Here is a 15247-nt window from a genome sequence, read left to right on the forward strand (position 1 = left end):
AAACATACTGGGCTGATGCATAGGCTGTTGCTGACGCTATTGGTAATGCCTACCGTAGCCATGTAAGGGTCAAACTACTGATAAAACAGTTTCACCGGGGCAGACAGGCCCAAGGAGAATGCTGTGGTCCTACTATGCTTAAATCGCTCAAGGACCAAGTCTGCTTTCCTGTTGAAAGAAGTGAGATCCGTCGAAAGGCATGTACATTAGTGAGGTTTGAATGTCACCGGAGAAGCCGGTAGACCTTATCAAGGTATGTTGTCTGAGTGCTACACTGATGCATGTTTCCCAGCTTAGGCAATTTGAGGTGTCCAGCCTACAAAATATCACAAACTTTTCTGCATCGCAGATATCTTGAATAGCCTGTGTGAGAGAAGCCTGAAGGTCCTCTGGTACAGCAAGCAAACCTTGACTACTGAATCCCAAAGTCTGTAGCAGCTTAGAACAGTTGGCACTGACCACGTGCCAGGCAAGGCTGGTGGAGGAAAACACGTGCTTGCCAAAGATCTCAATGCACTTTGACTTCTTCGATGAAGTAGTAGGGAATGCATTTGTGTTAATCCCACTGGTAGACACCCGCACAACTAAATTTTCAGGAGTCGGGTGTTGGGTTAGAAAAGCCAGGTCAACCGGAGCAGGGCAATGGCGCTGAACTATTTGCCGGTTTACTGGGGCCCCTTAGCATACCTTCGCCCATAATCAAAACAAGGTACCCCTTAGGGCCTCATTTAGAGGGAAAATAAGCTCTGTGTGTATTCAACCTGGTTGGGGGACCTCAGTCAGTACATTTGTCTTTACCTCCATAGTTGAGAGTTGAAGTTCAGGTGCTTCAGCACCATCTGCATTATAACAGCAGAGCCCGGGGGAGAGACCAATCTGGAGAAGTGTCCAGACCATTGGCATCTTGCAATTCCTCACACCAATTGCCATTGGTGTACTGAGATACCAACTCATCCCATAATCATATTGATCATTATCTGAATTTGCCCCTAAAAAGATTTTGGATAGTTTGATTCCTTTCTTGACGAAAGGACAATGTGTCAAAGTCTGATTAGTAGCCGGAAGGCTGCAGCCTAATGGGATCAGGGCATGGCCTCGGTCGAGTTTGAGAAGAGTTTGACTCGGAGTCAGAGAGCATAATTGGTTGCCTCTCTTCCTCGGGATCAGCATCAATGCTTGAGGGTTCAGCACTGGTCATGGCACTGGGATTGAAGCAGCACCAAAGCCAATATAGAAACCGAAGTAGGTTCCGAGGGGAGTGTCCCCTTAATATGAAATCAACAATATCGACGGGACAAAATATCAAAAATAACATATAGATAGTTAAGTCTAGAATTTTTATACCTAATTCTATACATATGTACCTATGCTGTACCTCGATCTTCAAGGTATGTAGATTTGGAGTTAGAAACCATAAATCTATTCTTTCCAATATGCACTTACCATTCGATATTTTGTCCCTCGATTTTCTGTATTTTATAACCGTATGCCACAATATTGTTTTTATTGATATTAAATAGTACTATAGTTCCGAGGTTTCAGCTGGAGCTGAGATTGCAGTTGGAGGTCCTCGTATTTCCTTGGGACTAGGAGGAGCACCAAAGTGAGCCAGTAGGGTGCCAAAAAGACATAGCAGAACTTCACAGAATTCATTTATCTGCTACGATGTCACCGATGACAAGAAATGTGTGTTGCCTCGGCACGTGGGTCGGAATCTGCTCTGAAGGAGATGATTTGGGAAGCGAGACAGAAAGTCACATTGATGCCCTTGTGCCTTCACTGGAGCTTAAATGTGGCAGAAAGGGACAGAGTCCTGCTTTCTTGTGCTTCTTTTTTGACTTACCTGTTGTCTTTGACCGCAACAATAATCTGCTGTGGGAACTACTTCTGGAGTAAGAACGGGAACTCCCTTTCGAACTCGTCCTGCCACAGAGTGGAGTTTTTCGGTGTTTGTTTACATAAAGCTTCACCACACTCTCCCTTATGGTCTTTTGTGTTGATTTTGTGCAATTCCGACATGACTGGAGCCGTGGTCAGACCCAAATTACAAAAGGCATACCAGATGGTCATCTGTCACAGACCTCTGTTTGCGACAGTCCCTAGAAGGCTGGAACCCTTTGGTGTTGTGTGTGACATTTCCCCTGCCCACTGGTATAATAATTTTGAGAGAGAGAATTGTCTCGTGGAAGCGAAGAGGGTAGCTCCGGATCTGCGTCTGGTAGTGTGGAAAGAAAGGAACTGACGTCAGCGTACTACTTGGATGGGGCTTAAATGCGACTCCGCGTCACTTCCGGAGCTGAACATCATTGTCGTGGAGCCTTGATGCTATTTACCATTGTGCAGGGGTACTTCTGAAAAGTTTCTGGATCCAGTATGATGTCTGGGGAATATTCACAAGGCGAGGAATCTGCAAATCTATGTATCTATCAGAAAGTTGTTTCACCAACATACTTACACCAACAGGATCGCAAACGATCCATTTTTGGACAAAATGACAGCCATTTTGTTTATATAACCTCTTTGTCAGGACTCAGTCATTCACCCAAGGGAAAGACTTTTCCGCCCTTATATATAATTGGAGGATTACAGGGTATTTCAAAGCATACCTCTTTCAGATTCCAAGTGTGACCTGGTCAGTGCTTGCCATTGTCACAGCAGGGAGGCACATTGTTCATTTGTCATCCTGTAATCCGTGTCTGGGTCCCATGTGCAGAGCAGCAGGGAGCAGTCCCATTAGCTGCTAAGTGCACTTATTACTAAAGCAAAGCAACGACCAGTGACCAGTCAGGTTCATATAAAAACAGAGGAAGACATTTCCCAGACGCAGGGAAGGCACTCGGCAGTACAAGAAGCCTGGAGGACATGGGATTCAGAGCATCTCGGCCTGTCTCATCAACAAGGTGATGTTGTCATTTGAAAGCTTCAATCGGGACATGGCAGGGTTTTATAGGCAGATGTGCTTCAGATACACAATCAATACCCTCTTAAGAGTGTGTTAACAACTATTAACACCCGAGGAATAGGTCAGTACTTAGGTAATCTACGCTTCAGACTGCTTGGGTTAGTTGGTTGCTCAATAAACTGCAGTCTCACAACTGCTGAAGTTGTGTCGACAAGAGCCCAAATCCACTAACTTTGATTTTATTTCATATGTCATGATAATCTTTGCATAACTGGGAATCTGACCTCTACAGAGAATCTTGGGTGGCCTGCCTTGTATTTCATCCGGTGTCTTTTTTTGTTTTTTGTGTAGAATGCAAGTTTGTGGGAAGTTTTTTGCCGGACTCCTGTTCCTCCTGTCTGTGGAGCTCTGCTGCGCCCAGCACTGGTCATACGGCCTACGACCTGGAGGCAAGAGGGATGCGGAAAACCTCCTTGACTCCTTCCAGGAGGTGAGTTCTATTGTGTTGTGTACAGATCTGTGAGAACGTCGAGGTGGTAGAATTACATCCCTGGCAGTGAGCTCAGCTTAATTAACTTTAGACCTTGGCTAAAAGCCGAAAATGATGGGTATCAGAATACAAATGTCGGTCACCTCAAAAAACACAAGGGGCATATTATCAAGCCAGGCGATAAAATTATCTATGGAATTCCAGTTGAAGCCCAGGTTAGATGTCCTTTACATCTAACATGGTCTTCTATTGGAATTCTCAAGGGCATATTATCAAGCCCATTATCGCCATTTTAGCGGCAGTTTTCTGCCGCTAAAGCGGCGATAATTTTATCGCCTGACTTGATAATATGCCCCCAAGTTTGTTTGAAGTAGCAACGTTTTAAATTTACGTCGATAAAATCCATCAAAACCGACATTGTTCCTACCTACCACAGCCTAATCTCCAGCATTAATATTTCATAAGCTACTTAATCAACTAAACTACAAATATGTGTACCACAACACACTTATTTGATACAAATTCCAATCCAATGATTTGACCCTGAAATATCACTATCTTAATACAACAAGCATTGTCAAAGCCAAGAGGACTGATCTAGGCAAGCCTGCAATTGTTTTTTTTTTTTTTTGCAAACAAATACAATAGACATTAAAAGCAAGAAAAAGTGAAATATCCACTCTCAAGGTGGCAGGCATGTTTGCGAAAAATAAAAAAGTTTGTGAAAAATTAGCCATGAAAGCCGAAATTAGCCTGCCCGCCCCGGTAAAAAAGAAGTGGACTACTTTTTAGGTGGATGTGCAATAGCAAAATATATATATTTATACATTTTGTTTGTAAAACCTGAGGCTAGTGGAGCAGCTGATTCTAAGCCAGATCTTAAAAAAAAAAGTTTTACTTGGGTTTCTTTTCTCTCTTTTTCCTCAGCAAAATGTGACACTCCTGAGTTTCCCAATGTTTTATGTGAAGATTTCCAGTACTCTTCTTTTTGCTTTTGTCAGTGATTTGGAACCAATTGATAGTTATTACAATTAAACGGTGTGAATAAAATAGTTCAGTATTAATCTGGACTAACTACTAGGGGGCAGATTTACAAGCCCCGTGCGCCACTTTTGCGCCGCCGTTGCGTCACTTTTTTGACGCAGCGGCGGCGCAAAGCTAGCGCCATGTTGCGACAGATTTGCAACGTGACGCATCTAGGGAGATGCGTCATGTTGTAAAGCCCTGCGCCACATTAAACTCGCGTCAGGTTTAATGTATGCAGGGTGGGCGTTACGTCGGAAAAAGCCTTGGAAAAGTGACGCAGTGAAATCTACAAGATTTCACTCAGTCACTTTTCCAACGCTGTTGCGTCAAATCCTTACGCCTGCTTCAAGCAGGCGTAAGGCGTGACGCACCATGTTAGGGATAGGGCAGGTTGGAACAGTGCTGGAGTTGCGTCGCGCTTGCGACACAACTTCAGCACTGCGCCAACCTTACGCCAGCAGATGCATCTCGCATCTGCTTGTCCTTGAGCCATGATGCACCGCATTGTAAATGCGGCACATCTGCGGTGGCAAACTTGCGTGATGCATCTTCCCTGGCGCATCTCTGCTGATTTGCAGGGATGCTCCAGGGAACATAAATCTGCCCCCAGATGTACAGTGGAAATGTATACAAAACCAGTGATGTATTTCAATGACCAATCTGGTTTCCGTGGCTCCGAAAACTGGTGCTAAGATTTACAAAGGTTCGCACGATGCAATGCAGTGTGAAAAAATGCATCGATGCATAAACAGGATAAAAAGAGTGCAGTGCCATATTTACAACCAGTAATATACTGATGAGTGTATCAGGGATAGAGGTGGTAAAATGCCATTTTGGTGTGAACCTAAACGCAATTTCCCAGAAATGTAGCTTAGCTTTTGGATGTGGGGTGGAGATGGTTACCTGGTGATCTGATATTGGTAGGATAGGTTATAGTAGTAGCAGCAATATGTTGCAGACGACTAACTGTAAAGAATGGTATGGCATCCCTTTCTTGAAGGCATAGCTATTGACAAGGATGCACCGAAGGCAGCAAGAAAGAGTAGAGTGCATGTGGCCAATTGAGAATTTGATTTATGGGTTGGGAAATGGACACAGGTGGGTGCCCAGTCGCCTAACTACACATATGCATAGGACCCAAGTTTCCCAACTCCTTGTGTGATGTGCTGCTTCAGTGCAGGGGTTTTCTATGAGTTCTGGGACTTGTACTCCTGTTTTCTAAGGAAATAAACAAGACTACAAGTCCCACAATTCAAAGAAAAATCTGGAGTGGCGCAGCCCATGACAACTGGACCTAAAAAACCTGGCAGGGCTGCATATAGGAATAAGCGGTGCGGCAGAAACTGGTGGAAGGGAGAATTGTATAATGTTTCAGTGATGAAATATCGAGAGGGCATTCATGTTTTCTAATGTATCTGATTATTTCTCGTCAATTACAATCGTTTGGGTAGCATGTCATGTTGTAAAACGTATGGGCATCAGGCCACATAATACAGTGACCCTACGCTGGTGCTGTGCATGGAAATGCATTTGTAAAGTCTGTCTTTGCCCAATACCCATACTGCTCTTCCTTTTCCAGCCTGGGAGTGAGGTGGACCAAGCAGCAGAGGTGCAGCATTTTGACTGCACTATTCCCCAACAGAACCCACGCTTTGGTCTCCAGAGAGGGTCCCTTGTAAGTATGACTTAACTTTGGAAGAAGTCAGTCTGTAGCAATAACTCTGGAAGTTCTCAGGTTGTGTGACAGACGCTGGGTGTTTGTTCCTGGCAGGGGAGGCGCCTACCTGACAGGCCGAAGATGCATATCAGGGCTTCCTGCTAGATAACAGCCATGGATGTGGGTGGTTGGCCAGGGGTAAGTCCTGGTTGTCAGTTCCTCTAAGTGCTGTGAAGTTGGTTTGTGTGCTTCGTCCAGCTATCAGGCGGGTGCTTATCCCCCCTCATAGCTGTGGAGCATGAAGGCACATCCTGGTGGCAACTATCTTTCAGGTGCTACCAATAGCTGGTGGTAGAGAGTATGTTGTGTATGGATCATGAAATGCAACAATACCATAACTTTACTCTAGTCAAATTGACAAAGCAGATATTCACAAGAGAATGCATATGCATAGATGTGTAATATATAGATATATATTTGTGCGCGCGCGCATGTGTGTTTTGTTTGTTTCTTGGCTAGGGATGGTGCCCAGTAAATGACAGAGAAGTACCCTGGGCATAGAAAGAAACCTAGATGAGATATGTCAGCGACTGCGGTGTAGTGTTAGAGCAAGTGTAGGCGTCAAAAGTGTTTCCCTTAAGGACGCTGAGCCCCCACATTTGGTATCATCTCATATGGCCTTCTTCTTGAGCATGCCAGGCGGTCATGACATGAGCGGACTCAATATTCATCGGCAAGGTACTTCTTGCATTGCATATGACTATACTAACGCAGTGTATTCTTACAGTGGATGGATGTGAGGGACCCAAAGTGAAAATATAGAACTACTTCATGGTCAACCAATCATTTTATTCAGATTGCCAGTGGGTCGGATTAAAAGAGAATACATGGCATAATTCAACTACTATATCAAGTTCAAAGAGTCTGGGGCTTTCGTCAAGATCAAGGCCCCTGAAACTAACAGTCTCTAATTGGACAATTGATTATTGTGGAGTGTTTACATTGATGAAAAGACAAAATATATCATTAAAAAAGTTAACTGTCTGGGTCTGGTGGCTTAGTGGACTAATGCATCCACTGTAGAGGCCTGTGTTTGACCTCATGGTCACAGGTTCAGATCCAGCCAGACCACTCAGCCTTTCATCCTTCTGGGGTTGATAAAATGAGTACCATAGAGCTAAACATCTGTTATTCAGCGCCAGGATACCCCTCTGGGTGAAGGTGCCGCTTTACAAATTCACATTGTTAAATTCTAGAGTAGGTTGACCTGCTATTCACAAGTAACACAGTGATAGCAACCATTGCTTGAACTTTCTCCCATCTCACAAATATCAATTGGCCTTGGGCGAAATGGGACACCTCTGAAAGGTTGGGGAGGGGCCCCTGAAATGTTGGAGACCCCCCTGCTTTACAGGGGCCTGTGTTATCCCTGCTACGTAGGGCTGCTTTAGGAGAAAGGCCCAGTGGGCTGCCATGTTGGTGATGTGTTGCAGGTGTCATGTGGTCACGTAGAGTGCTCGCCTCCAGGCCGCTTGTGTGGAACAAAAAAGTGAGCCCTGATTTAAGTGACTTGGAGGTAAAGATAATGAACTAGATTGGATACTAAATACACCCTGCAAGAGCAGCAGTGCTGATGTCATTGTTTGTGTGCCTTAATGCAGGAAACAAAACAGAAGAATAATGTGCATCATATCTGGCGTTTTGATTTTCGAATAATAAAACTGATGATACAGTGTAATCATCCGTCCTATGTTGCAGACGTTGCAGCTATATAATCAGAAGATCGCTTGAAAAAATATTTCCTCACGTGAAATAATTGTATTATTTTAAAGGGTGAAGGTGACTGGCCTCTAATATAGGTACGGTCTGGCTAAATCGAACAGCCTAAGATATTAATGCTGAGTGGGAGTCTGTGGTCGTAAGAGTGAGAAGGTGGTAAACTCCTGTTAGAACAAAGCGTAGCTGAATCGGGGGCTGATGAATTTGAGAGTGTCAACTTAGTCAGGTGAGAAATATGTGTAGATATATGTAGAATATGGTCATGAACAGTGCTGCATAATCTTAAAATTTGCTTATCGAGAAACCTTTGGTGTTCTGGTGTAGTGACATATATTGATCCTCCGCTACCATTGAGTGGGGAAGCCATGTTATGCGCTGGATCGAGGAAACGCCTCTATTATGTTAAAGTCAAAGCCGTGGTGTGTTATCATTAAGTCCCAAGATATATGTACTCAACCTGAACACCAAGCGTTGCTCTTTTTCAAAATGTTTGTGGTTGACATTGTGTTGATTGATAGTGTTGAAGTTTTTCACTAACAACCCACTTGACGTCACCATGGTTGTGTTCCTTCTCGGTGAATTGTGGGCTCATTTTAGTGGTAGTACTTCTGTATCGGAGGTTGCTGCAGTGATCTTGTACCAAATCTTAACCATCCTGATTGCCATTCCAACACAACATACATTGGCACTGAATCAAAAATATACATATATATACTCCCTGTTGCTATTTGTGTATTTTCTGAGCTCCTTGGAGGGAGAGGTAAACCCCAGGTCTTGTTCAACGTTTCATTCGCTAAAGTGGCATGTGTCGCAGTTGCGGCGTGAGGCATGACCAGCTATTGGCTTAATATTCCAAAGGATGTGTTGTTTCTCATCCGTTAACTTTCGTGTGGTGTAAATTTATACGTTTCACAAGTTGCAACCCTTTCTGTAAGTGAATAGTAGGTATGAAAAGGAAAGGTCAGAATGTGCCATGGCTTGTTGATTGTTTACTTCATGTAGCTGGCGAGCGGACACAAAGAGGACACAGAGGTAATCCTAGTGGTAGGGGCTTTTGGTATTCCAGAATGGCCTCACCGATGTTGCGTGCACTCTTTTCTTGTCACGTGGTATGCTTTTCATTGGATACTTCTTTTCTTGTAATGTCAGGGTTAGTGTTGACGGCTTGTTCTTCCTATCTAGAGGTGGAGGAACAGGTCTGTCTCCACCTCAGAAATTGTCCAAAGGACAGATTTTCTTTAAACTCCCTAGGATGTTAAGTGTTAATTTTGAATAAAGCATTTCGATCTATAGACAACCTATAAAACTCCATCGTCAGTTGATCTTTACGTGGGGTGATCAATAGATCCAAGAATGTCAGACTTCTTTCTCCGATAGGAATGGTGAAATGGAAGTGAGAGTTTAAGTTGTTGATCCACTATGAAACAACACTGGCACGTCATTAAACTGTGTTAATAACTTCGGGGCAGATTTACAATAAACTAACGCAGCACGGTGCAGCAAGTCATTTTACCGCGCCGCGCTGCCTTAGTTTTGAAGCAGAGGGATGCGACGCATTTAGAACAATATGTCGCGTCTCTGTGCTCCCACCTGTGCACAACCTGCTGTCATGCGCAGACGCGGGCACCCTAGCGCCATGGTGCAAGGATGCCTGCGTCACGGGGATGATTGTTTATGCGCAGAAAGGGTTTCCTTCCTGCACATAAGCAATCAGAAATGGCGTTCTACAACTTCTATGTGTGCTGCATTAGCACACATAGAGCTTGCAAACTGTCATTGTTTTAATGATTCTTTGTGTGCAGGAAGGGACACCTTCCTGTACATAAACAATCACCACAGGTAATTTCCTCTTTCTATGTGTGCTGCAGAATGCTGCACGCATAGAAAGTACAAAAAACACGAGGTGAAATGAATACATTTCTCCTCGTTGCGCCTCTCTATGCCGCCCCTGGGGAGGCGTAGCATTCAGACGCATTTCCAGATTTACGATTTCTTGTAAATCTGAAATTGTGTCAGGTTCCATGGGTGTTGCATGGGAACACCCACAGCAACACCCAGGGAACGCCCCTTTCATGCAAAGTGCTGCGTGTAAAGTGGCCGTATTTACAAGGACAGAAAAAGTCACACAGGGTGGCTTTTTCTGCCTTTGTAAATATTGTGCAGCAAAATGCGCTGCTGGTGCGTCACAAAAAGTGACGCACCAGTGGCGCAAGGGGCTTGTAAATCTGCCCTTGAGGTTTTTTTTTTACATACATTAAGCCAAAGGCAGTGTGTAGAGGGGGCTGGATGGCCAGGTCCTGTGCCCAATACTCTGTGGACAGAGTTTGCACAGTAAGGGTTGGCCGTAGGGTCTTGCCTATGGGCTGGCCATTCACCCACCCATCTGTGGGTATCCAATCCTTGCTGTGCATGGTGTTCAGGTGGCCAAGCTATAGTTGGTCTTTTTTGGGGGGGGGGGGGGGGGGGGGGCACTGCCCTCTGCCATGGTTCGTAAACTCACACAGACTCCTGGGCCCTTGATGGACTTTGCGAACTCTGCAGGAGGTCCAACAGGGCCCAAGAGTGGAACCCAAGATGGGGCCCAACATGGGTCCAAGAGTCCTTGACAGAGGTCTGTGGACCTTGATGTAGGATTTGTGGATCTTGGAGCTGTAAAGGGGTCTGGTGATACTGCTTGAGGGTCTGCATACTCAAAGGCAAAATGTGCTAAGTGCGGGGCGGCTCCATTTAGAGCTCATCCACTGGAGCCGAAGGTCAGGAGAGGCGCCCCATGCTTTTCAGTGGCTCCTTTACTTTTTTCCCCATGATAAGAAGACCGAGCCAAGCCCCATGTTCTGTACTGGCGGATGAAACAGATTTTTCTCTGTTTTGGTCAGCCAATCATGAGCTTCAGGTCCTCTGCCCCAGCTTTGGGGTCTCAGACTCGAAATGGAGTTTGGGAAAAAAAGGTTATTCATCTAATCAGATCTGTCAGCTTTTTTGAAGTTAGACCATCCTCAGACTAATGGTACAGATCTCGTTCCAATTTTAACCCTTTGAAGCCTACCACAAAACTCTTTTAATACCAATATATCAAAACCTAAGGGGCTGATTTACACCAAGCAAATGCAGCTCATTGACTAAAGTACTATTTCATGGCAAGTTTAGTGTAATGTAGTTGAGAGTTTTTCCTGTACTGGAGACAGTGTCCTATGGGCGTTGTACCATTGCTGAGTGTGGGAAGTGGTAATGGCATGACAACCTTCCTCTCCTTGAACAATAGCAATTTTTATAGTATTTTACACAATGCACATCTGCTTCCTGGTGCATGCAAAAGCATATTTTCGGGTGTATTTGTTTTAAACAAAGCAATGTATTTAGCTGAAATTCAAGGAATTAAATTTGTGCAGTAATGTAAAATCGCATTGAAGAGGCCTCATGAATCTTAGGAGAGCTGTTTGTTTGGAAATTCATTTCAACATACTATTGTGAGGTAGTAAACAGTGCTTTTAGCCTGCAAGTTTCGTTGTACAGTGGTAATAATATGGGATTTGTCCTTTGCACTATTGCAATAAGTGTGTTGCTGTGCCCTTATTAGTACATCTGCTGTACATAATATGCTATTCAGCCATGTGTGCATTCATTATAAGATATTACACTTTCCACTGCTGCATATATGGGGTTGCTGAAAAACCACGATAATAAGCTTACGGCCTGTTTTAGGATCTGGCAGACAGAATAGTGTCTGTCAGGATGGAGGAGGACAATACCTCCTCCATCTCAATGGTAATCTGCCTGGTCAATTTAGATAGGATCACTGGCCCAGCGGTCATTCGTACATAGAAGGGAATTGCCTTCACAGCAGTTCCTTTTAATGTACTAAAGGTTTGGTAGACTGCTTCAGTTAGTTTTGTTGACCATCCAAAGTAGGAGTTTGTTTCTGGAGTGAACAAAATAAATTATGACCCCCGTTCCCCCACACTCAAGGTAGTGGGTGACAGTGAGTAAGAAAAAAAGGCACCACTCCTCAATTGGGCCATTGGGGGAAGCATTCTGTCAAGTGAGCTAACTGGGGCTTTGGGTGAGAATGTGTCGTCTGCCCATCTCTATATGAGGTGGGTGGACTGAGAGCTAAGCAGACAGGATACTCTGGCACATTCGTGAAGCAGTACCCTGTCTGCCGAACTCTAAATCAGGCCCTTAGTTTTGCAAAAGCGAAAACAAAACTGAAAAAGGACTAACATTTGGCAGATATGCATTTATGAGGATTGTGGTGTATTATATGGTGTGGTTGTGCGACCTCTCTCTTGAATACTTGATAAAACTGTTTTGGTTTCAGTCAGGCTCATTTGTAAAACCTCTTGCTCAACTCTGGGTGGCTGTGGCTTCGAGCCGCAAGGCTTAAACAAAGGAACTAGTGTCAAGCATTTAGAAGAACCAAACAACAAAATAGGAAAGTCACACAACACGAAAGAAATCCAACTCTGATTTATAAAAATAAATTATATTTCAATGAATTTTGATCACCAGGATGAGCAAAATCCACCAGAAGTTTCTGGAGATAGAGATTTTTAAGTAAAACGTAAATCTTAGTGTTTTCATCCAAAGTGCAAACACGCATTGGTAACTGTAATGTTTGGAAACTGTTGAAAAGTTTTAAAGAGTTGTGTGTGACTACTCCAGCACAGACTGAGCAACCAATTCCTTCAGGGAGACCAATAACAGTATTTGGACAGTTGTATGGTCACCAAAGAAGTCTCAAGTCCAGTCCCACACTTTACACACAGGCCGCCGTAGACTTCAATGGAGTGGTCCTGATGCTGAGGATGCTCTGGGTGCTGTGAGGTCGGCGGGGGCCTTCCTGGGCTTATTCCTCGGTCCACAGATAAAGTGGGGCAACTTGGGTCATTGGGATTGATGTCTCTCGAAGTCCTCTGCGAGCCAGCAGAAGCCCGGCAATGCCAAGGCTACAGGTCTCTGGTCACAGCAGGTTCAGCTGTATCTTTTGATGATAGCTAGTGTCCTTCAATGGTGACCAACCTGCACTCTGACTCCCCCGGGTCGGGTAGACTCAGGTGCAACGCTTGACCATCAGGGAGTGGTCTTCCTGGCTGAACATTGGTGGTCTGCAGCGAGTTTGTGGAAACGGGTATTAACCAGCTGGGACAAGCTGCTTCAGATTTTTTGCCCCTGGTGCTGGAACAGGGAGTCTGCCAACTTACTCTTGCAGTTCACATTTTTGGTCTGGGGTTCTGGAGTGACTTTTCCAGGAGCCAGGAACCACAAGCACAATCCTCTGCTAGCTCAAAGAGCAGCATTTGCAGTCTAGCAGTTGGCACAGCCTCTATTGCCAGGTCCTAGGAAAGAAGGTTCCAGGACACAGTGGTTGCATAACAAAGATTCAGAGTTAACTATAGGGGGTACCTATGTTCCCAGGTTGCTCAAGGGTATTGTTCCCAATTATGTAGATGGGGGATGACATTCTAAGAGAGGGCTCTCCGGATGAGAAGGATGGGTGCCCAACACTGGGGTTCCTTATTGTGGGAACAACTATGCCAACAGTGGGGAGGGGTAGGGTACTGACTCTTGAGGAGGATGTGGCAGAGTCATATCCTCACATTAAGGAGGCACTCATCAAGCTGTTTGGTTTAACCTCTGAGAAATACTGATAGACGTTTAGTAACACACAAAATAGGGGTTAGCTCAGACATGGTAGGCTTTGTGGATGCTCCTGTGAAGTCAATGGAATGCTGTATAAAAGGTAACACAGTATTTACCTAAGTGGGGCTCTACAATTTAGTGGTAACACATACTTACAAATTGTACCTCAGAGTAGTTAAAACAGCATGTGGGAGATCTAGTCCCAGAGAGCTGGAGAAGATAGCTGATGAATGGATATGCACTAGGGTGCCCCAAAAGTCCCAAGGTGGTGTTCACAAGAAAGGACAGGCCCTCTTTAGGGTAAAATATAGGGCCAAAGATAAAAAGGAGTCTCCAAAAGATGTCCAGTTCCGGGGGACGGGGGTTGGGGGGCCACGAGTCCAGAGCCACATCCCATTCAAAGGGAAGGGTGTATCTGGGTAAGAACTTTGACCCTATAAAGGTTGGTATGTGCTATGACTGTAAAAGCCAGGACTCAAGAGGGGAGATACTGTGTGCACCAAAAGGTCACCCACCGGTGACCATCCCAAAGGCAATGTAAGTGTAGGGATGCGGTGGAAGTTGTCCCTGGAAATTGTAAGTGGTACACTGAAGCCACTTTAGTCTCCATGAGTGGGGAAGAAATTGAACCCTTTGCTCACTGGCCTGCCAGTATGGAGAAATACAGGCAGTTGCCAAGTGGCAATGGGTTGGATGTGAAGGCCCTGAGGGATACAGAAGCCAGCATCACCATGGTTATAGCTGAGCTGGTTTCCCCAGAGGAGATCATTCCTGATGAGGTGCACCAGATAGTGAACTTCGACAATGTTACACAGTCATATCACGTAGCTGTGGTAGATTTTGAGTGGGGAGGGAATACTTGCCCAGAGAAAGTATCTGTGTCTCCTGCCATCCCAGTGGAGTGGCAACGACTTTGAAACTTCTGCCTGCGCAGAGGTGGAGAGAAGGACTCATGCAGCATCGCCTGGTCTTCCTGATTTGGTATATATCTCCAGTAGAGCACAGATGCCTCAAAAGGGAAGTCCCTTAAGGTCTGGTGCCTGAACGGGAAGTTGCTTCTCTGAGAGATTTGCCTGACCTGCCAGAACTCCGAGGAGCAAGTAGGCCCGCCAGAGAAGACTTGTACCAGGGACAAAAGACTTGTCCTACTCTTGAAGGCCTGAGTCAGTTAGCTATCTAACAGGAGGAAAAAGATGCCACTGCAACCCATAAGGTTACTGGAAGGAGGGAATCCTGTACAGTGAGGCAAGGGGACCCCAAACCAGGGGCAACAAGGAGAATTCTGGTCCCCCCACCCAACAGTTCACATCCTAGAAAGTGTCCAGTGGAGATGATGTGGACCCTAGCCAATGGGCTACCAGGATTCCTCCCGCCTATGACAACTTGCGGCTATGTGTGGCATCTAGCAATCTCAGACTGCACTATTCTGTCCACTCTCAATATGTCTGAAACCTTCCTCCACTGTTAGGAGCTTGATAGCCCACCTAGAGGTGTGGCTACCTGTGGGCAACACGCCCACGGAAAAATATGGCTTGGCAAATGCTTTCCCTCTCTGTTCCTGATGTCTACTTGAACAAAGGGGCTGCCCCTCTCGAGTGTGGTTGCCATTTGCACATCTAAGGCGGTTTCACCTTTGAAGCTTGCCTTCTGGGCCAACACCCTGTGTGGCTTCCTATGAATGGGAGGTAACCCCTCCCTCTGTGGCAGGGCTCTATTGTTCTAAGGCTGGGGAGTTGTTTATGCTACTACCCAG

The 15247-nt window shown here is 45.2% G+C and overlaps 1 protein-coding gene across 1 annotated transcript in view; it reads left to right on the plus strand.

Annotated features, from left to right (window-relative positions):
* The first annotated feature begins 2836 nt into the window (after positions 1–2836).
* Positions 2837–15247, plus strand: part of GNRH1 (gonadotropin releasing hormone 1) — a 41611-nt gene continuing 29200 nt past the window's right edge. The window contains exons 1-3 of the mRNA XM_085635190.1: positions 2837–2900; positions 3254–3392; positions 5998–6093. Coding sequence (XP_085491316.1) covers positions 2863–2900; positions 3254–3392; positions 5998–6093 — 273 coding nt within the window. The 5' untranslated portion in view covers positions 2837–2862. The remainder of the gene's footprint in view (positions 2901–3253; positions 3393–5997; positions 6094–15247) is intronic.

Source organism: Triturus cristatus, chromosome 11 (genome assembly GCF_964204655.1).
Source record: "Triturus cristatus chromosome 11, aTriCri1.1, whole genome shotgun sequence".
In the NCBI taxonomy this organism is placed as follows: Eukaryota; Metazoa; Chordata; class Amphibia; order Caudata; family Salamandridae; genus Triturus; species Triturus cristatus.